The sequence below is a fragment of the Eimeria maxima genome, genomic scaffold (genome assembly GCF_000499605.1).
Source record: "Eimeria maxima Weybridge genomic scaffold, Emw_scaff267, whole genome shotgun sequence".
NCBI lineage: Eukaryota > Apicomplexa > Conoidasida > Eucoccidiorida > Eimeriidae > Eimeria > Eimeria maxima.
In genome coordinates this window covers 18,397-39,236 of record NW_013565520.1, presented here as the reverse complement: position 1 = coordinate 39,236, position 20,840 = coordinate 18,397, and the positions used below count along the sequence as shown (strand labels likewise).

At 54.1% G+C, this 20,840-nt stretch overlaps 4 protein-coding genes across 4 annotated transcripts; 2 read left to right on the top strand and 2 right to left on the bottom strand.

Annotated features, from left to right (window-relative positions):
* Window positions 1-2,153: 2,153 nt before the first annotated feature.
* Window positions 2,154-5,049, bottom strand: EMWEY_00025380 (hypothetical protein, conserved; the record flags this gene model as incomplete). The annotated part of the gene is made up of 6 exons (XM_013481046.1): window positions 2,154-2,225; window positions 2,529-2,719; window positions 2,867-3,027; window positions 3,497-4,028; window positions 4,200-4,677; window positions 5,044-5,049. The coding sequence occupies 6 exons, from the start codon at window positions 5,047-5,049 to the stop codon at window positions 2,154-2,156; spliced, it is 1,440 nt and encodes a 479-aa protein (XP_013336500.1).
* Window positions 5,050-6,031: 982 nt separating this feature from the next.
* On the top strand, window positions 6,032-7,740 carry EMWEY_00025370 (Histone methylation DOT1 family protein (Precursor), related, related; the record flags this gene model as incomplete). The annotated part of the gene is made up of 5 exons (XM_013481045.1): window positions 6,032-6,160; window positions 6,483-6,588; window positions 6,759-6,866; window positions 7,290-7,420; window positions 7,606-7,740. 5 exons carry the CDS (start codon window positions 6,032-6,034, stop codon window positions 7,738-7,740), a joined length of 609 nt encoding a protein of 202 aa, XP_013336499.1.
* A 4,320-nt stretch (window positions 7,741-12,060) lies between these two features.
* EMWEY_00025360 (Ras family domain-containing protein, putative) lies at window positions 12,061-14,876 on the top strand (the record flags this gene model as incomplete). The annotated part of the gene is made up of 2 exons (XM_013481044.1): window positions 12,061-14,329; window positions 14,626-14,876. The coding sequence occupies 2 exons, from the start codon at window positions 12,061-12,063 to the stop codon at window positions 14,874-14,876; spliced, it is 2,520 nt and encodes an 839-aa protein (XP_013336498.1).
* Window positions 14,877-16,239: 1,363 nt separating this feature from the next.
* On the bottom strand, window positions 16,240-20,446 carry EMWEY_00025350 (PX domain-containing protein, putative; the record flags this gene model as incomplete). The annotated part of the gene is made up of 3 exons (XM_013481043.1): window positions 16,240-19,560; window positions 19,798-20,085; window positions 20,351-20,446. 3 exons carry the CDS (start codon window positions 20,444-20,446, stop codon window positions 16,240-16,242), a joined length of 3,705 nt encoding a protein of 1,234 aa, XP_013336497.1.
* Window positions 20,447-20,840: the final 394 nt, after the last annotated feature.

Sequence of the window (20,840 nt, the reverse complement as noted above, 5' to 3'; positions counted from 1 at the left end):
TATATATATATATATATATATCCAGCTAACCTTTGCGAGTGGGGGGAATCGCTGTTCACACCCGCAACCCGTGAAACACGCGGTGCTACAAAGTGCAACAGGGGGACCTGAATCTTCCCAGCGGAATACTGTGCGCTGCAATGAAGAAAAAATACCTAAAATAAGGGTACCATGAGACTGGTAAGTCTCCCCCGTTACCAGGCATACTGAGGCAGCGGCGCAAGCTGTTGCTACGGGGTACGACGTCGCTTGCCATGAGTTGCAACGCAACTTTCTTTTAATTAGGACAAAGCGGAGCAAAGGCAGCCCAAAAGCAAGCACAAACAAACCTTCGTTACTGTATGCATGAACACTCTAAGCAACTGTTGGGCGCTTTTACTTGCGTACCCTTTGTCTACTACGCAGGCAAATGTTAATGCGCCAACTTACAGACACACTTGCAATCATCGCGCTACACGAAACACTGTTTCGTACGTGCTTGCATACGTTACTACTGAGGGTGATTATATTCTGATTAATTAATATATTCTGCCATTAATTTTCTCACTATTCGCACGGGAATTTCAAAGTTCAAATTCCAAAGTCATGCTACTTATATTACTTTGTCTTTGCTATGAGCTGCGGTGCATCGTTGTTGATTCGCAGTCCGCTCTACATCAACAGCCCCAGCGTTCCCCGCAGGGCTCCCCCTCCCAAGCCGTTGGGCTCGAAGGTTGCGAATTGCGACCTGCGACCACTGCTCTTCATCATTTAATTTGCTGCTTTTGGGACATGGTTTCACTTTATGGAGTTGTTCAGAACAACTCTTTTTGCTGTTGAGAGTTCCAACGCTTGTTGAGGTGTGGGGGAGGGGAGTTGCGGGTGTGATCTACATATCAAAGTGCCCCGACCAAACAAACTATTTCTCTGTCAGCTCCTCGGTTGTTTAATTTGGGGGGTGATCGATGCAATTTGAGCGAAATACACTGGCATTGTCGTGGTGTGGATGTGACACCGACGTCTTACAGACGGCGAGCAGTATCCCCTAAGCATCGTTAGGCTGCCCGTCTTGTCCTCCAGTTTTTTAACCATACGTTCCACCTTTTGCTGTAGTAGGCTTGTTGTGTAGTCTATATTGCGATTAGTTGAGAGAAGCACTAACCTACTTTGAATGTCGAGTGAGGGGACGTGAGTTTGGAATGAAGAGCAGCAGGAGCTGAAGAACATACGCATGGTCTTCTCCCGCCATCCTTCGGCGTTGCCGTCGTGGAAGGCCGGGTAGTCCTCTACATGCGGAAATAAGCTTCGGTGCTGCCCCACATCAGCGTTAGCCGCTGAAGACCGGTGCGGCTGAGTCGTTTGACAAGGGGCGAACAGTCAAGAGGCAGAAAGTTGCAGGTAAGGATGTCCGCGGCATTCTAATTGACAGTGTTGTAGCGATTCATAGTGATGGGTATTCCGTTTTTCTGTCACCAACGTGACACAACGGGCCCGTAGCGCCTGCTTCCGCTGAGTATAGCGGTATAATGCTCGCCAATGGTGTAAGGGTCCACGGGTCAGCATCCCCGAGCAACAGGGGGGTCGGCCCAATCGCCCCTAAAAGTTGGAGGCGCCATTGCAGTGGGGTTGCAGTTTGCTTAAATAGAGGCTTGGGCGTTCTCCGGCCCTTCTGGACTGCGTCAGTCTCCTGAGAGCATAGTCATGTGTTAGCATGTTCTGTGATCCGCAGGCAACTGGGGTGAAATGTAGTGTAAGTGGTGGCGGCATCTGTTCCAGAAATCGTTCATTCACTGCAGCCTCATAGGAGCCCTGTAACAATGCAGATAAAGCGCGCGGTACGCAGAGATAAATGCACCTCGTGCGCTGCGGAGACACCGCAGCAGAGAACCTCTACAGGACGTGGCCATGTGTTGCTTTAGTGCCGTCCAAACGACTAAACGCAGACCTGAAGAGAAACTAAGACGGCCTGCCATGGTCGGTTGGGTCATTCACAGCATAGTCAAATTGAATGATGAGCGGCGTTAGCACGGGTCTTCTGTGCACACCCCACCATTGTACGTAGGGGGTTCAAATCCGCACATTCCTTGTGTCCGCGGCTACTTAAGCATTCCCTTAAAAGCGTTTCTGTGTAAGACTGCCGCGACAGTCCAACACAGGCCAAAACGGCATGTGCCTTAGGCTCGGCCCTTGGCAGCATCTGTCCGCCTCTGCATTTGTTTGTATTCCGATTCCACCTCTTCCAACTCCTGCACAGACGGAGGAGCAGTCGAGACAGGCAGCGGTATATGCATCCATGACTACAATCGCACCAACCCTCGTTTCCCAAGACACGAGGTATGTGTTAAGCGCATTACGACCCAGCAGAGAACGGCGACATAGTCGTATCGCAAATGCACACATAAACAAATACACCATGTAGGTTAATCTGTGTACTGGGTGCGCTCCTCCCCACCCTCGCACGCCCTCCTCGGATGACAGCGGCACAGCGGGAGGATTCAACAAGACTCTCAATAATACGCACAAAGAGCCTAGCGCAACCGAAAGCCTACTTGCTGGAGAGCCCGTTGAAGGGCCGTCTCATCAAAGGGAGACTTCTTCAGGGCCTCCATTTGGCCCCTTATTGCCTTGGCTATTAACTGCAACAACTCCAACTCCGACAGCTGTCGTGCGTTTCTGTAGCTGGGGCGACCTTCTTCAGGGCGCAGGTCTATGGCGTTGCCGTTAGGGTCCCGAAACACGCCTAGGACAAACCCACACAAGCAGAAGAAAAACTTGTGCTATGTAAGGGCATTGCCTTGGCTATTAACTGCTAACTGCTATGTATGGGGGGTCCTGACAATGTTTCGTGGTGTGCTTAACACTGCACCACGGCGTGAATCGGCCGTACCTGGGAAGGCTGAAATTTGGTAAACTTTGGTATATCCGTCCTTGTCGACATCGTCAAGATCTTCATATTCTTCTAGAGCAACCCACTTCAGCTTCCTCTTCTCCAACTCCCTGGAGTAGTCGAAGTCCGCAGGCGGCCACTGCGGCCACGCGTACCACCACCTGACAAGCCAACCCAAAGGAAAAACCCAAGCCACATTGCTGCTGGTAGTGCCGCTGCTACCGATGCAGCTTTAGCTGGTGTTGATGCTGCTACTGCTGCTGCAACACAGCGCAGGGCCTCCCCGGCATGCACACCTCACGCGCTAGTGGCTGCTACTACAGAAATGGTTGCAGCAGCAGGAGCTGTTGCAGCTGCGGCTGCCTAGCATATATGCGCTGTACAGAGGTTGCTTCATGAGGAAAGACAGCATATTCAACATCTCATACAGGTGTGTTACTTGTGCCAAGGCAAGAGAATGAGGCAACGGGGCTGAAGACAACCGACCGCAAACAATGGAGGGGAACAGCAACAACGACAACGGAAAACGAGGACCGAGACACCACAATACACTACTGAAAAGAGCATTAGCAAAGCAATAAACTGTGCAAGAGAGAGCAGACAAAGAGAAAGAGTATAGCGACGCCGAACCAGCCGGCGACGAACGGCGGCGGAAAGGGCAGATAAAGAATACAACAAGGTGGCAATCGATGGTGAAAGGCAGCGGCGATGTCGTCTTGCCTTCGGAGGAACTGTGCGACGAGTCTGTCCTTGAGGCTCCTCTTTTTGGGGTCGAATGTACCCATGCTGATTTCTTGTTCGTCGCCTTCATCATCGCTGTCTGCTGCCTCTCCTGTTTTCTTGCAGACAGGAGTTGGACGTACACCCCGAGGCTTACCCCCTTCGGCTTTCACTCGTCGCTGACCGGTTGATTTGGCTTTCGCCATTTGTTTTTTCTTGTTCGGCGACCTCCTTGACTTGGCGCGGCTCCTGCATGGCGCGTCTGACTCTTCTCCGCTGCTACTCTCGCTGCTGCTGCTCTCACTGCTGCTGCTGCTGCTACTGCTGCTGCTGCCGCTGCTGCTGCCGCTGTCGCTGCCGCTGCTCCCGCTCCCGCTACTGCTCCCGCTACTGCTCCCACTGCCGCTGCTGCTGTTGCCCCCGCTACGCCGTCGGCTTTTCGCTGAACACAATTAAAACAGACAAACAATGCGCCGTCTCTGCTGCTGCTACTCGTGCTTCCCTAATAGCAGCGATACTACAACCAGTACTGCTGCGGGCCACACCCCTTCCTGCCCCCACTCCCTCCCGTCCTGCTTGTGCAATCTCCACTTCCTCTTAGTCGCTTCCCTACCTGGGGCTTTCTGCTTTGCTGGCGCTGCTCCTTTGCTGGTCCCGTTTTGCTGCTGCTTCTGCTGCGCGGGTGCTGCTGCTGCTACTGCTGCTGCCTTCGGAGCCGCCGTCTCTGACTTCGTGCGGGGTGGAGCAATGTGCATTTTGCCGAAGACGACATCTTCATCCGAGCTGTCGGACACGAATTTGTTTTTCTTTCCTCGGGGTCTTAAAGGGGACTCGTCATCGCTGTCTAGCAAGCGCCGACGGCCTCCCGCGCCTGGCGCCGAGGCAGCAGCCCGAGGCGCTTCCTGCTCTCTACCTGTTGGTGCAGCAGCAGCAGGCGCAGCAGCAGCAGGTCCACCAGACGCACTGCCAGGAGCTGCTCCTGGCAAAAACGAGTTCCCCCCTCCTGAGTCTTGTGCTGCGGCAGGTGCGGTGGAAGGCCGTTTTGTCCCCGGAGCCCCAGCAGCAGCAGGTCCTGTGGGCTCTTTACCGGACTGCATAGCAAGACAATACAGGAGGGAATCACGCAACTCATGCAGAGTAAGCGCATGCGCACCTTTTCCGCTCGTCTGTGTGTCTCTTATGGGTAATCTGCTCTTTATAAATAAGAAGCGGCGCGCTCCAACTGAGGCTTGCAAGCTTGTGGCTGCTTCCTGTGTCCGGTTTTCAAGTGTCTATGCCACTGCCCTGTGCACATGTGCGTGTTATCTGACACATTATTTAGCCTAGTTACTATAGCGTGCTTCTATTTGATGCATGCAAGGAGTAGTTTGTCTGCCTTTAGGCGAGGCGCCCTAGGGTTGCAGTGGCCTGCAGTGCCTGTCGAGACAGTCGAGCTGGGCTACCATATGTGCGCTTACCTCCATCTTGCCCCGCAGCTGATGAACCCCACTATTAAATGCAATTTAAACGTGTCTTTAAACCAATCACAACGAGCCTGTTGCTGTCTCGGCTACCAAGAACCCTTTTGGCCGCGAAGAAGACCATCAAGGAGAATGGCTGCACGGAGGATTTCAGCAGCCCGTGGCTGTAGTCTTTACAGAAGGAGTTTACGTGGTGTTGAATCTGCTCCTGCGGGCTCAGCAGACATCGCTATCTCGAAACCGCCCCAGTCGTTTCAAGCCACACAGTGCTACTGAGGCTGCAGCAGGCTGTTGTCCCCTGCAGCTATTAGGCGCGGGCTCTGCGGAGTTTGAACGATCGATGCGGAAAATGAAGAATTCAAAAGAAACAAAGACAAGCCGAAATGGTTGAAAGGAGGCGCTTTAGCCCTAGTGCGTGCACAGGGAGGAGGGTCGCCGCCTGCCAGGCCCGGCCTCCTCGTCGGCGTAGCTTCTGGTCAATGTGCAACGGAATAAGAGAAGAACACTAAATATTATATTGATAAGTATGAACAATTACTCAAGACGATGGCCCAAAGAGCCGAACCACCAACTCGCCGGCGTGCCTGTACGCCTTGCATGCTGTGGCTCATTGCTGGCTGGCGGCTGCCCATGGGCTGCAGTGCCCGTGGAGAAAACAAAACTCCAGTAAATAATAACATGAATGGTTTGTTATTTGTTTTAAATGAGGACACTCGCCAACTTGTCAATAGTCACTGTCGATATGCCCGTACAGCGTCGCAGGCTCCTCGATGGAGAAGAATCACCGGGCCTCTTGTTAGCAACCCCAGAGAACTGTTATTTGCAATTCATCTCCTCCCCACTGTCGCATTTATTGCCATTTTTACATTCACTTTGAAAGATCCGCTGGTGGTTTACTAGTGGCCGATGGTCGAGGCCCCTGCTGACCACATCTCCCCTCCCGTCGCCTAGAGTTGTGCATGCGCAACGTGCGTTGATGCAGCAAATGACACCTTCACCTCTACATGAAACTGGAACGTCACCTCATGGAGGTACATCAGCTCCAGAGCTGTTCAATTACTCGGAAGATGAAGATGACGAATGGATGCCTTTCCGCCGATCTGCCCCCGACTTGGTAAGCAATTGATTTCGCGGACTCTGCGCATCTGCGTTCTACAAGCTCACGCGTTTGCTTCTTGTGGGCTTAGATTGTTTCAATGCCACTCTCCCTCTCTCATTGTCATTATTAATTTTTTTGAGGAGCCGATCTTTCGCAGGCAAAGGCAGAAGACGGCTGGGACCTTCGCGGCTTCGTCTCCCCCTTTCAGTGCGTGCCACCTATTCACATGGTGGAGCTATGCCGCAGTCTGCCTGAGGCTGTTGTATGTGCTTTCTGCTCACATTGTTTCCGTAGTATCACTAGGTTTGTCTTGTGTCTTTTCTGTCTACACCCGTAGGGGCACTTCATTGGTAAGCACAACGACAGCCAGCCACCTCAAGGCGAAGATTGCTTTGAAGCTGCTTATTGTCTTAAGAAAGAAATTCACTCTCCTTGTTTCGCCTGTAGGAGAAGATACGCGCCATTGTCGAGGCAATTCAAGTTACTGAGAACGATGTGGTGTTCGAGTGCGCCATCGAACCCGCACGGCCCCATGCACCACTTGTATTGATTTAGGCTTAACGCTTCATCCTCCTCTCATGTATTTCAGGTTTTTCCTTCCGTGTTTATACAGATAGACCAACTGTGCTGTTGCTGCGTGACGACGCCTCCGCTGTGTTCAGTTTGGGCTGTGGCGACGGCCGCTTCATCATCGAGTGCTGCCGGCTAACGAGCTGTTCAGGTGCGTTTACCTTCAGTGTGCCTCTCGGATTACTTCCTCTTGCATTGCTGTAGCAAGTTATTATTATCATTAAAGCCACAAAGCCGTCATGACTGTAGGGCTTCTGGTCGTTCAACCGTTTTGTGCTTCCGTTTCCCTGCTCGTCGCAGAGAAATACAACTGCACACATCCCGATGTATGCATTGCATTTGCAAGTACAAGAATGTCCATATATATAATGCATATCCAGGCCCTCTGTCCATGTCTGCATGTTACATTTGTATTCACACACATTCCGGTCAGCGTGTTAGGGGGCGCACACATTTATATATATTACATCTGTACGAGACGCATCCATCCGTCTGGTCTTCCCTGTCATTTTCTCTCTCTCTCTCTCTCTCGCTGTGTATATATGCCCGCCCCTATTGTGTTTTTCTGCCGCAGGCGTTGGTGTGGAGCTCGACAGTTCATTGTTCGCTAGAGCGAAGCGTAATGCCTCGAGAGTTGAGGGCATTCGTGCCAGTTTCATACAGTGCGATTTCATAGCCTCAACGCTGGATTTGTCGGAGGCGACGGTGATGTGGGTTACCCTTGTCACGACAAGCCCCTTCGTATACTTCATTCTTCCTTGAGGAAGTTATATAATTGCCGTGTCCTGTTACGATCGCTGTGTCTTGCTGTCCCTTCAGCAGGACAGGAAGTAGGCAACCGAAACCGCCTGTATGCTGTGCTTCTATCTCTGCCTCGTGTTTCATTTCAGCTTCCTCTATCTCCTGCCGGAGGCTCTGCAGCTGCTGCTGCCAAAACTCTGCCACCTTGCGCGGACCTCTACTGCCCTGCGGTGTATCGTATCTATATGCTGGGCGCTGCCTTCGGTGTCCGCCTCAATTCATAATGCAGAGATGAACTTCTTTATCTACAATGCTGCAGATCTGAACAGCAAAAGTAAGACCCCCGCCTAGTACCTTCAGCTGGAGGCCCGAAGGCAGCTAACTAGCTAGCCTGTGCGAAGAACGTTGCTGCAGCCTGGCATGCCTGTGCTGCATTAACTGGCGCAGCAGCAACTGCAGCAGCGCTGCTGCTGTGAGAATCACTTCGATCCAGCAACTTCCGCGGCACCGTTGTCTTCGGACCAGCAGTAGCTGCGGCAGGCCAAGCAACTATTATTGCCGCTGGCGGTGTAGGGAAGTTGTACATGTTTCCGGTTTTTAAGGAAATGCATGGGTGATGCCAAATTAAGTGGGACTATCGGAACCCTGGGAATAGCCAGTACAATGAAGTCATTCCTACTGTGCTGGCCTTTCCAGCTAAAAATACAGCGGCGTCTGCTGCTGCTGCTGCTGGTGTCCCTGAGGTCATTGCTGTAGTAGCATGCTGCCGCCCCTGCGTAGCGCTCGCCTCTTGGTGTTTTTTAACTGCAGGAAGAGGCCTTGCAACCCCTCGATTTCCTGCGTTACTTACGAGTGATGGACTCCTATTACTAACTGCTATCGCCCCTTCAGTTATTTTGATCAACACCTCGTTTGTTTCTTCTTCCTCCTCTTCAGCAGGGATTTCCTTTTGAGATTCCACTAGTTCTGCGGCAACGGTATGCAGTGCAAGCCGTCCACATGGTTTAGACTAGAGTTGCACCTTACGTTCTAATGCAGAATGGCCTCCTTGCGGAGCCTCCTCCTCGTGGAATTCCGACGGTTCTTGTTGTTTTTGTTGCTGTGGCTCTCCTTCCGTTTCTGCTGTCCCTTCTTCTAGGTTTCATTTAGCATGGCGGGTGTAGGGCTGCATGTTTTGGATTAAGCATGTTGACATACCCCTAACGACCTCTTCCTCTGCGGCTTTTGCCTCTTCTTCAGCAAGTGTTGCTTCTGCTGCTGCTTGTCCCTCCTCTTCTGTCTAGAAAGGAGTAGATAACTGCCGCAGTTGGTGCAGCTGCTGCAGCATCGCCGGGGTAGCAGACCCAATGCTCACCACAGGGGCCCCCGCCAACTTCTCGATCCCCGCAGCAACTTGGCGCTGAACCATAGAACGATTTAAAAAAGAAACCCCTGCGTATTCTCCTCAGGACTACCTCCTGCTCTATAAGGGATTTTAGATTTTCTCTCTCCTGGTTCAGCTCCTTTTGCATCTCCATTTCATGCAACTCGGCAACGACTGTCGGGTACATTATATATACGCAAAAGTGTTCGGCTACAGAGCTCCCAGTCGCCTACCTCTGGCTTCGGATGTTTCATGCTTTGCTTTCTCTTCCTGGCTGCTGCTGATTATTCTGTACGGAGGAAACAACCTAGGTAGCCCACCTCCTCTCTGAGTCTGGAAGAAAGCAAGCAGGTCGTGGTGGTGACTGGTTGCTGCCCATTTCCCTTCATATCTCGCTTACTCATGTTCCGTGTCTGCTTCGCCTTCCTTGGCTCTGGTTATCTGCTGCGCATCTCGGTGGGCGCATGGTTACTCAACAGAAGAGGGGAGCAGGTTCTCCGTACCCTTTCGGCATCCAGCAGCTCGTTCACGGCTGAAGATGACGATAAAATGCAACTCGTTTCCACTACACCTACGTATACCTCTCTGACCTCCTTTGTGGTGCCTTGCCTCGGCGTCCTTGGCCTGCACTTTTACACAGAGAAAATAGAGCCGACAACTTCTGAACTGCTGTTGGGCGCTTTCATACCAGTTTGCGCACAAGCGCCGACTCCTCATGCTGTAAGTGCGCGTGGTGGTTAATTTGCTCCCGAATAGCTGCAGATGGAACGAGTGACAGTTGAGTTCCTTTTGGTCGGGGCTTTCCTACACCCGTCTTCACGAAGCCCACCTCGAGCCACCTCGTGTTCGCCGGAAGCTGAAAAGCAGTTGAAAAAGGAGAAAATCGGACCCCTCTACGGTGGCCCAAAAGAGATGACAAATACAAATGATACCGTCAGTTGGAACACAACACTCATTTGGCTCATCGGCTTGACAATTTCTAATGAAGCACACTGCCACCGCCACCAGCAAGGCACAATTAATTCGGTTTATCCGCATTCCCTGCTCTACTGTTCGTTTCCCATGACTCGATTCCATCAACAAATCTAAAGAGCACGTGGAAAATAATCTATATCATAAACCCTCGTAGAATGCCCAAAAATCTTTGCAGTGCAGGAAGGGACGTCGTGCGCTTGCGCTACTTTCGAAACCGTCCATACACCTGATGCACATCTGCTGGGAAACAGGAGGTGAGCCAAGGCATAACAAACGTAATTCGAGTATCTAGAGGCCACAACTCCTCACTGACCTAGTGCTAACCTTAATTAACACGATGTGCTACCCAAATATCCGTTATTCTCGTGCCTGTACACAGAGGAGGCGCTAATATCGAGTATGCATTTGCTGGGCAGACTACTGCCCCCAAGTTATTCACAGAAATACAGACTCTAGGTTTCTTCAACAAATGGCAGTTTCTATTTTTAATTACGCAAGCCTTTGAAACTGTTGCTTCTTTATGTGTGTTCGGCGGCAACGCGCCAACCAGCACACTGAATGGGACCGCGGATTCCTGTCACCACATGGACGTCGTACAGGCTGGCAACTCCGCAATGGCGTTTTATAGTGTAAGACAAAGTATAACATTAATTATCACAGATGATAAGAAAAAGCGTTTATGAAAGACAGAATTATTCCCCCCGTTACACGTTTTTATGTTATCGCAGGCGGTTGCCGCGTTTGCTCCCCTTAGGCCTGGCGTGTTCAATTGCTGCCTCGTTCGTGTCAAAATTTATACCTCCCAATTTTTTCGTCCTAACTTTCCCCGAAATTCCTTTATCTTGTTTGATTAACCCAGAATACAGACCCATGATATTTAGGTAAGCTGCGTGCGCGGTAGCGCTAGTACAGGCCCCCATGAATAAAGCCACCGTACAAACTCCACAGAGCAGTCCTTCCCCCTTGATAATTTACTGCTTATTGAGTATCCCACAGTTTCTACTGGTCTTCTAACTATTTAACCATTAATGGGGCAAGAACTCGTATGCCCAGTGGTCGCCCGCCTCCGTGCATCGGGGCTGCGGTAGCGGTGGCGCCTCGAGAGGTTGCCGCTGGGTTTTCCATGCCTCAGCACACATACGACACAAGTGAGGATGTACAGTTGAGGGTTTCCAGTGTTAGTTTATAGACAAAAACGCATATAAGGATTAAAGTGCTAAAGGCGAACCCTCCGTACCCGCCGGTGTCAGCAGGCAAGTCACTACCTGCGTTGAGGAGGCTGCGTCGACCATGGGGAAGAAGATGGTTGCATGAGAATAAATGGGGGATAATAGCCCCACTTCAAGTGTAAATTATGTCCTCTGAGATGGTTACGTAAGCAAAAGTGTGTCCGTCCGACCCTTGTTTTGTGAAATTTCCCGAGTAAATGAGTTTATGTTTAGCTCGTCTCAGTTGGTCTCGCCGAGTGCCGTATACTGCGCCCTTACATACATTCTGCGATTCAGCTTCTCTGCTGAATGAACATATTAAAACATTTCTAATCATAACCAGGTGCAGCGATGAGGAACGTGCCTACTGCGGGAAATGCTGCAGTACTTGCGGTGTCCATCCAGTGCCTTTAGCTCACACAGCATGGGGATGTAAATGCAGAAGCAGTAGCAGTTCTGCATACTTGAAAAGGGAGGCGCCACTGCCTCATAGAACAACACAGAGCCGAAACAGTGATGGTTGACTGCGCGGGGGGGTTCTCCCGAACATACACCAGCTAACGGCGTTCAGGTAGGCCCCTTCTGTTTGTAGCCTTCTTCCATCTAGGCAGACTATCCCCATCTCTGCTTAACTTCTGATGCGCCTCACACGAAGACGGGCGGCTATCAGGACCCTTTGTAGCTGCCATTGCAGCCTCTAGGCATTTTTCTGTACAACCCATGCCCACATTCTCGCTGTGCCAAGGCACGAAGAAGGCTCGCTGCAGCCTTTGGGGTCCCAGGGTGTTGCAGCAAAGAGGGGCCCTTGAAAATGCATTTGGAGGCCGCGGGAGGTCTGCAGGCGTTTGAATGCTCTAGCTTTTCTAGGACGCTTTCAGCTGTTACAGCCTGGGGGGCTGCTAAGGGAAAAGAAGTAAAGCAGGAGACTCTGGAGGCGCAGTGCAGGCATACTAAACTGCAGAGCAGTCCTGAGCTGAAGTCGGCAACCAGCAGAAGCCGCAGCACCAAAAGCAGCAGAAACCGAAGCAACAGCAAGAGGTGTGGCATGCGAAAGTGAAATGGCTCTTCCTGACTCTAATGGCAGTAGTACGCTTGGGGGGGCGGTAGGTGCAGCTGGCGTGAGTTTCTCTCGCAGGGGCACCCACTCGTGGGAGGACCTTAAAAGAGTTGCAACAGAGCTTAGGGGCAGCCTGAACTGGGCAGCCACCCAAGGCGTTGCTTCAGGAATGGAGGCGCGGCGCGGAGCTAGCGAATTGACGGCCCCTCAATGCTGGACAATGCTACAGCAGCGGGGCCCCCCAACACAAGATGTTGCTGAGGGAGACTGCAAGGCTGGAGGGGAGGGCCACAAGCCTCCTGTTGCTGTAGCAAATCTACATGCCGGGGTGCAGAGAAGTCCTACAACATCTCGCAGGCCCTCTGTGTCTGCAGCTCCCCGGAGAGTCCCCTTAACTGGGAGCCTCTGCCTCCTGGAGCCGTCCGTGATTGCACAGGCAGCTATGCTGACTCAGAGGGGGCTGCCTGGTACCTCTGCAGCTGAGTCTGCGGCTTCTCCCTTGCCGGTTCTAACTTCTTTGGGCCTTCCCAAGCGTCCCATCAATAGCAATGGGGCTACCATCGCCGGGCAAGTGCCCCCCCGCACCGGCAACAAGGGAGAAATCGATGGCGCACAGCAACCCAAGCCGCAGACGAGCACCAACTTCTCTGCTTTTCCGTGGGCGCCCCCCTTCAGAAGCTCCAGGCACCTGTGGTCCACACCGGGTTCACTCGGTTCCCAGCAGGAGCCTCCAGAAGCGCCTCATGGGTCAAGAGAGCCCCTTGGCCCCCCAACACCTCCTCAGGCACACAGAATGCAAATGCTGGGCCTGCGGGGGCCCAAGGTGCAGCACCGGGCGAGTGCTGGAAACCTGCTGCTGCAGCGGCAGCTGGCGGTATCTGCTGGGATGAGGCGAGAGACCTCTTGGGCCCATTTCTCCAGATTGTCTCAGGAGCAACTGCACAACAAACCAGACGAACGAGGAGGAAACAGAGAACATGCCGACTCACGTATCCCTATACCATCATGGAGCCTCCTAACTGTTCTCAATTTCTCAACAGCAGCCAAGGCAGCTACAGCAGCACCTGCTACAAGGAGACCCTACTCCTCAGACTGCACAACAACTGCAGATACGGCGGAAGCCGCAACAGTAGCAACAGCTACTGCTGCTGCTACTGCTGCAAACGAATTTGATATTACACCTGCAGCAGCTTCAGATGCCTCGCCACTATTAAGGAAGACGCCTGGGCATAAGACAGAGCTACAAGGCGTGTCGGGGTGTCCAAGTGAAGACGAAATACTGAATAGAAAAAGGCAACAAGATGCTGCATGCGCTGCACTCGAGTCAGCAGCAGCAGCTGCTGATTCGTTGTCAGTCTTTGCGCCACACTTAAAAGCGCCTGCTACACCTCCAGCAGCACCTGTAGATACTACTGCTACTGCTACTGTTGCTGCTTCGGCCGCGGAGGAAGCCACGCTCAGCAATGCATCTTCAAGAACAGCATCAGATGCACGACGTGAGGGGGAAACAGCAAAATCAAACGGATGCACAGCAGCGGCAGCAGCTCCAACAGAGGCACGGGCTGCAGAAGGCAAGGGAAAACCAGCAGCAACCGAGGAAAAGGCGACCGTGGTTCCTCAACCCGCCCATCCAAATGTATCAACGCCGGAAGCACAGAAGGGACGCCAACCGGCAACAATAACAGCAACCGACGTGGCACCAGCAACAGGAGCAACGGCAACTGCAGAAGGGGACTGCACGACCAGCCCGCGCCGTCACTCTCTCTCTGCTTCTTCACGCATTGTGCCTCCCCTCATATGGAGAGCCATACCTCCAGAAGACTGTGCCTCTCAAGCGCCGTGTAGCAGCAGCAGGTGGGCACCCTTAGCTTCTTTTTCTCGGCGCAGATGGAAGGCTTTTGACATGGCGAGGCCCCTGAGGCTTAAGGTTGTGACAATCGGCCCCGAGCGAAGCGGCAAGAGTTGTTTAGTGAGGCGGTTTTGCGAGCGGCGATTCGCTGGGGGCCCCTGTGGCGCTCCAGGGGAGCTGGTGGGGTCCCAAGGGACGCGAACAATCGGTTTGGACTTTGGGCTTAAAGACGTGCAGCTGCCCACCAAGGAAACGGTGCGCCTGCATTTCTTTGACTTTTCCGGGGCCCCCCAATATGCAGAGGCCTTTGAAGGGGCCCTCGAGCGTTATGATGTGCTGCTGGCTGTGTTCGATGCTACCGACCCGAAGTCCCTCCCAGAAGCTGTCAGGATACTCAAACAAACGCGGGAAGCAGCAGGCGGTGAGCCCAGCAGTGGCACTTTCCTCTGTTCCGCTCTGTGCCTAAAAAACAATGGCGTACCTCCTATACTGATCTGTTTAATACTCTTTCCCTCTCCACAACCGCAGCTGCGGCAACAGTGGTCCCAGCCCATAGCAGTAAACACCATCACCATAAGTTCATGGTCATGGTCCCAGCCCATAGCAGTAAACACCATCACCATAAGTTCATGCATAAGCTCGTTGCCGTTAGAAATCACAGAATGGGGTGCATGCAGCAAGACGCCCCAATACTTACTGCCTCTTTACTCCCTGCAGCTCAGGAAGCCATCATCGCCTTAGTAGCGGCAAAGGCCGACGGATCTGCTGCCGCAGCAGCCGGTGCAGCTGCAGGAGAAGCAGCAGCAGCGGCAGCCGGAGCCCGCTTCTACGCAGCATGCGCAGAGACAGCAGAAGGCGTCGACACACTCTTCCTGGAAACTGCAACAGCAGCGGCAGCAGCTGTAAGAGCCAGAGCTGCTGCATCCGTTGATTGCCAGCCACAACAGCAGTATCAGCAGCCGCAGTAGCCAAAATACTAGTAACAGCCGCAGCAAGGCTCCCCCATGTAATCAAGTGGGAAGCTCCGGCAGTGAGTTGCTTCCATTGACGGCTCTCGCAGCCGCAGAAGCAGCAGCAGCAGCAGTAGCTGCAGACGCTACGCTACAGATCAAATGCGCATCCCTGCTGGGGCCCCTGAGAGGGCTCCAGCAAGCCTTCACATGCCCTGTAAGAGCAGTAAGGGCCCTCTGCCTCCCGTTCTACTTAATATTTAATCATCTGCATGCTCCATGCGGCCACCAATGCACAGGCGGCCCCTTAAACATCACTACCCTGGTGAACCCTCAGCCTCACTACCTTCGGAATCAGCCGTCGGGTGGGGCAAGAGGGGCTCACTCTTCGGCTGGTACTCTCCAGCCACTTGGGGCCCCCATCACTGTAATGGGTCTCCTAAGACCACATGCAGTGGCAATATCATAGGGGCCCCTTCCTAACACATGCAACTTCGAGGCCTCTACTCTTTCGAACCTGTCGCTGTAAGCATAGTCACCTAACTCGGACAACGAAGAACGCTTCGTTTGAGCAGAAATACAGCAGCAGCTGTACGAGCTGCACCTGCTGCAGTAGTTGCTGCAGCAGGTGGTGCTGCTACGTGCCCTCGTGAATTTCCTGATGACGATAATCTGCTACCAACATACACTCCTCTGCAGCAGCACAAGCACCAGCAGCAACCTGCAGGCCCACCGGCTTGGAGGCCCTATCTACCAACCGTCTCGTTGCTGTTGCTCCTGGGGTCGCTGCACCTGCTACTGCAGATACCGCAGCAGATCTCTACTGCACATATTGCTGGAGAATTGCTGCAGATACTACTGCTGCAGATACTGCTGCAGATACTTATGCAGACACTTATGCAGGCTCAGCATACGTAGCAATTTGCCGCCGCTACAACGACAGCAGCACCAGCTACAGCAGCAGCAAAAGCTGCAGCTGTAGCGACAGCTGCATATCAACTCCAGGTCAATTCTCGCTGCGCCTCTTCCAGCTTATGCACAAGCACCCCAGCCGGGCTCGGCGTACCAACATGGGGGCCGACCGCGCTCAGGAAAAGCTGCAGTTGCAGCGGCAGGATGAAGATGCAGCGGCAGCAGCAGTAGCAGCTGGCGGGGTTACTGCTGCCGCCGCTAAAACCCTGTTGAGACCCATCCCCTCTGACTGTCACTCTTGCAGCCTTCTGGCCATTCCCTCCGTCTGCAATGCCAATAAAACAAAATTATGCCGACCCAGATGAGGCTACCGCAGAAGTGTTGGCAGCAGCAGCAGTAGCTGTTGCTGTTGCTGTTGCTTGTGGGTGCTGGGTGCGACCCAGGGGGCAAGGCATGTGGGGTGTTTTCCTCATGCTTTACGTCCTTCTGCGTCGGTCTGCTGCTTGGCCTGTTGCTGCTGCGGCTGTTGCAGCAGGTGCTGCAAATGCTGCTGCTGGCAGTGGAACCGGGCAGCATGTGAGCAGAAAGCCTCCCATATAGCCTCGCTACGTCTCTCCAGAGAATGTCGCGCTGTTAAGAATCCGTAGACTGCTGCAGCAAGCGCCTCTGAACGCATTGCTGCCCATGCAGGAGCCTCGACATAGACAAGCACCTGCTGCGCCAAGGCCACCTGCTGCTGCAGCGGCTGCAGCAGCATCTTCTGCTGCTGCAGGCGCTGCTGCTGCTCCCCCACCTGCGCTGCCTTGTCCTTCCAACGCAAATGCGTCTGCAGCCAACAACCCCTAGGAGATCGCCGCAAAGCCGCAAGCTCAACCTGCAGCTTCGCCGTTGCTGCTGCCAGCTGCTGCTGCTGCTGCTGCAGCTGCTCCACATAGTTAAACGCATTCAGCATGCACTCGCTGTCTTCTATTCCTCGATTAACAGCAGCAAGCAGCACGTCTAGATGCTGCTGCTGCGACTGACGTTGGCACAACATGCCACAGAAAAATAATACTGAGGACAGGTCCTGCAAAGCGTCGCTACCCGATATTCTAAACCCTTGCACCAATGCCGCCTGCTGCTGATGCTGTTGCTGCTTCTGTTGCTGTATGCATTGGTTAGCGAGGACAGCGGATGCACACCCAGTGCTGTGCTTGTCCACATACTGTTGCTGCTGGTGTTGTTGCTGTTGTTGCTGCTGCGACTTACGGCTCCACGATGGCCCATTTTCGCGGATATCTTTCTGGTGCTCTTGCTGCTGATGATGCTGCTGCTTTGCTGCGAAACCCCATGCTGCAGCAACAGTCCCACAGCCGTTGTCACTCAGCTGCTGTTGCTGCTGTTGCAGTAACAAGGGCTGCAGCAACTGCTGCAACGGGTCTGCGAGTCTGTGATCTAACAGCACAGCTTGCAAGGCTTCCATGCTGCCTTGCTGCTCCTGCTGCAGTTTGCAAATGCGTCGAAGGTGCCGCTGCAGCAGTGACAGGAACTGTAGGTGGTGTGACACTAAGGCCTTGCTGGCAGCCATGCGGGGGCCCGCGTCTGCAGCAGAAATAGCAGCAGCAGCAGTTGCTGCTGTAGCTGGAGATGGGGGCCCCGACCCCCATGCAGGAACCTGTGGAGACACGGAGGAAGGAGAAGTGGCTTTTACTGCTGCTGCAGGTGCTGCCGCAGGAGCAGCAGCTCCCGCCGCCGCCGCCGTCCCAGCAGCAGCAGCCAATTCGCTTGCAAATGTTCTTTTGTACTCAGCAAGCTGCTCCTCGAGCCTCTGTAGTTCCGTCATGTGCTGTCTGCGTTGCTTCAAAGCCTCAATAGAGAAGGTTCCGTCGCTGCTGTTGCTGCTATTGCAGCAGCTGCTGCTGCCGCCGGAGGGGGTGACCTCGAGCCACGCACGCACAACAGAAGTGTTAGCTAGGTGGGGACGGTTAAGGACTCGTGTTAGAAAGGAACAAAGGCCCTGTCTTCTATCCGCCGCTGTCTCTGTCTCCCCCTTGCAACCCAACCCTTGTTTCTTAGGGAGGGGAGGAATAAATACCCCCGGCAGCAGCTGCTGCAGCTGCTGCTGCAGCCACTGGAAGTCGCAGTGTCGCCGTCGCACAGCAAACGGCCCCACACCTTCTACAGTACCCGTCACGGCATACAGAGCAGCGCGAGACCAAAGTGATGGGCCTACCAAGAACCCGGTGGTGCTGCTGCTGCTGTTGCTGCTGCTCACCGCCTCCGTCACCCGAAGCTCTATGCGGCGCCGCATGCGTTCTGCAGCACAAATGCCCCCCCAAAAGGAAGCCTGCAGCAGCTGCTTCAGAACATCGCCGCAGCAGCAGCAGCAACAATCCGCACAGAGGGCCTGCTGCGCACCTGGAGCTGGCACATTGAAGCTGCTGCTGTTGTTGCTGCTACTGCTGCTGCTGCTGCTGCTGCTCGTCACCCCCCCTCCCGGGTTGCAGCAGCAACAAACAGCACGTCCATGCGGCCGGGGCAGTCCTATGGTGGCGTCCTCTGGCAGCAGCACAGCGTCTGTGGGCTCTCCAAATGTATCTGCAGCAGATGCGCTGAGCCGATCAACACAGGGGAAGCCTGCAGCAGCAGCTGCCGCTGCTGCGGAGCCGTGAGCCAGATGCGGGCAATCCAGGCGGTTGCAGGTGCGCGGCTTCGAGGGGTGGCAAGCCCCTGCTACTGCCGCCGTTGCTGCTGCTGCAGCACAGTGAGATAAGGTGTGGCTCTCATCTGTGTGCAGCAGCGTAAACGAATCAAAGACATCTCCCTCACTGCTTGGAGACGGAGCGCGGTCGCCTTGTTGTTGATGCAGCTCAAGAGCAGCCAGGTCCTGCTGCTGCTGCTGCTGCTGCTGGTGTTGCAGCAGCAGCAATTCCTCCTCCTCCTCCCTATGCTGGTGCCTGTGCTGCAGCCGTTGCTGCTCCTGCAGCAGCCTGCTGCTGCACAGAGAAGGCAACCCTAGCCCGTTCCTCGCCCCCGACATCGCACTACTCAGGCGCCCTCGAAGCCCTGAAATGACAGCATCTCCAGCAGTTACAGAAGCAGCAGCAATTGCAGACGTTGGTGTCGGCACTGCTGCTGCCGCTGCAGTGTCTGCCCCATTAGCTGAGTTCACAAACGGCGCGAAGGGGAACTCCTCGGAGGCCTCGAGGGCCTCTGCCTTGCGGCCATTCAACCGCTGCTGCTGCTGCCGCTGCTGTCGCTGCTGCTGTCGGTGCTGCAGACGGTGATCCAATTGTTGCGCTGTTGCTGCTGCGTCATCTTCTGGAGACCCGTTCCCAGTCTGTGCTGTGGTGGCCGTCTCAGCCTCACTGCTGCCCGTTGCTGCTCCTGCGCTTCCGCAAATAACTGCTGGAAGGTCTTGCTGGTGCTCGTGCTGTTGCGACGCAGCGGCGACCGCTGTGCCACCAGACGCAGCTACATGGGCTGCGGCAGCAGAAGTCGCAGCATTTGCACGCTGCTTGCTATTGCTGGCCCTAGAGCCTGCGGCTTGTCTTCCCATCTTGCTGTAACAACTGCTGCAGCAGCAACAGTTGGAGCAGCAGCAACTGCTGCTACTTCTTCCGCTGCTGCTGGAGGAGGTGCTGCTTCGCAGAGGAGCTCCCGGCTCGAGGGCATGCGGAGCAGCCACAAAATCGGTGGACAATTGCTGCCACTGGTAATGCCTCTGTTGGTTCTGGTGCTGGTGCTGCCGTTGCTGCTGCTGCTCTTCCTGTTGAGGTGCGTACGTATGCCCCCGCGCACGTTGGTGGGGCTGCGGATATTCAGGCCAAGGGAGGAGGGCCCTAGTCCACTGTGAAGCCCCAGATGCAGCAGCAGTCTGCTGTCTTCAGCAGCTGCTGCAGCTCTAGATGCACCAAGTGCTGTAGGGGGAGGCCCCTTCCACTGTTCGTGAAGCTCGCGTGGCCATCAGAATAACAGCAGAGAAGCAACAGTCGAGGCGAAAGTACGTGCCCGCGTCCTTCTTCTTGTTGTTTCTTTGTAGTCTTACTGCTTCTGCTGCTGCAGTTGCGGTGGCCTCTTCTGCTGTTGTTGTGGTTGGTGTTTGTTCTGCAGTTGTTGTTGTTGCTGCTGCTGCCGCGGTCTCGCAGGTGCAGCGAACAACTGTATTGCTGTCACCAATCACCAACTGGGAAGTGCCAGATGGATGCTGCTGTTTGCAGTTCGGCCTCCTGGCGCTGGTGCCGCTGCTGCTGCTGCCGGTGGTGGTGCTGCTGCTGCTGGTATGACCACCAGGCAGCGCAGCAACGGCAGCCGGGTGAGCCAGATGGAGAGATGTCTAGTTCAAGCAAAGAACCAAGCGAAAGCAAAATGAACGAAATGCAGAAGACGAAGTCGACATGCGTTAAAGAAAGCCTACGCTGCTGCTGGCGTGCACAGCAGCAGCAGCAGCAGCAACAGCAGCAGCGCGGGACGACGCGAAGCAGCAGCTCACGGCATGCACTGCGTTGCCGGCGGAAATGAAACACGGAGAAACCAATTAGACCAACTTAAGAAAACAATCATAAAAGAAACAACAGCAAACACCGCCCTTAAACACTAACCTGTGGCGCCACCCAACAGCCAGCGCGGCGGCGGTCGGCGCAGCAGCAGCAGCTGCTGCTGCTGCTAGTGCTGCTGCTGCTGTAGCTCGCGTTCATTAGGCACCCGCTATGAGATAACAAACACATCAGTATACCCCAAGAGAAGACTACACAACAAACACGTCAACAATGAAGACACCACAGACGCTCCTTTTCGGAGAAGCAGCAACCCTCTTCCCACTAACCAATAACCAACAGCTGCTGCCTGCTGCAGCAATGTGCAGGAAGGTGCTGCTGCTGCTGCTTCCGCCGTTCTCCGCATGACAATAGCATCTTTCCTTTAGTTATCTTTTGTTAGAAACACATTTATTCTATTTTCCAAGTTACTTGCGGGTTCGGTCTCAACACCCCACAACGCACAGCATCGGCAGCAGCATCGGCAGCAGCAGCACCAGCAGCAGCCCTAAGGGAAGCAAGACCAGTGGTGGTGGGGCCTCTAGGCCAAGGGCCC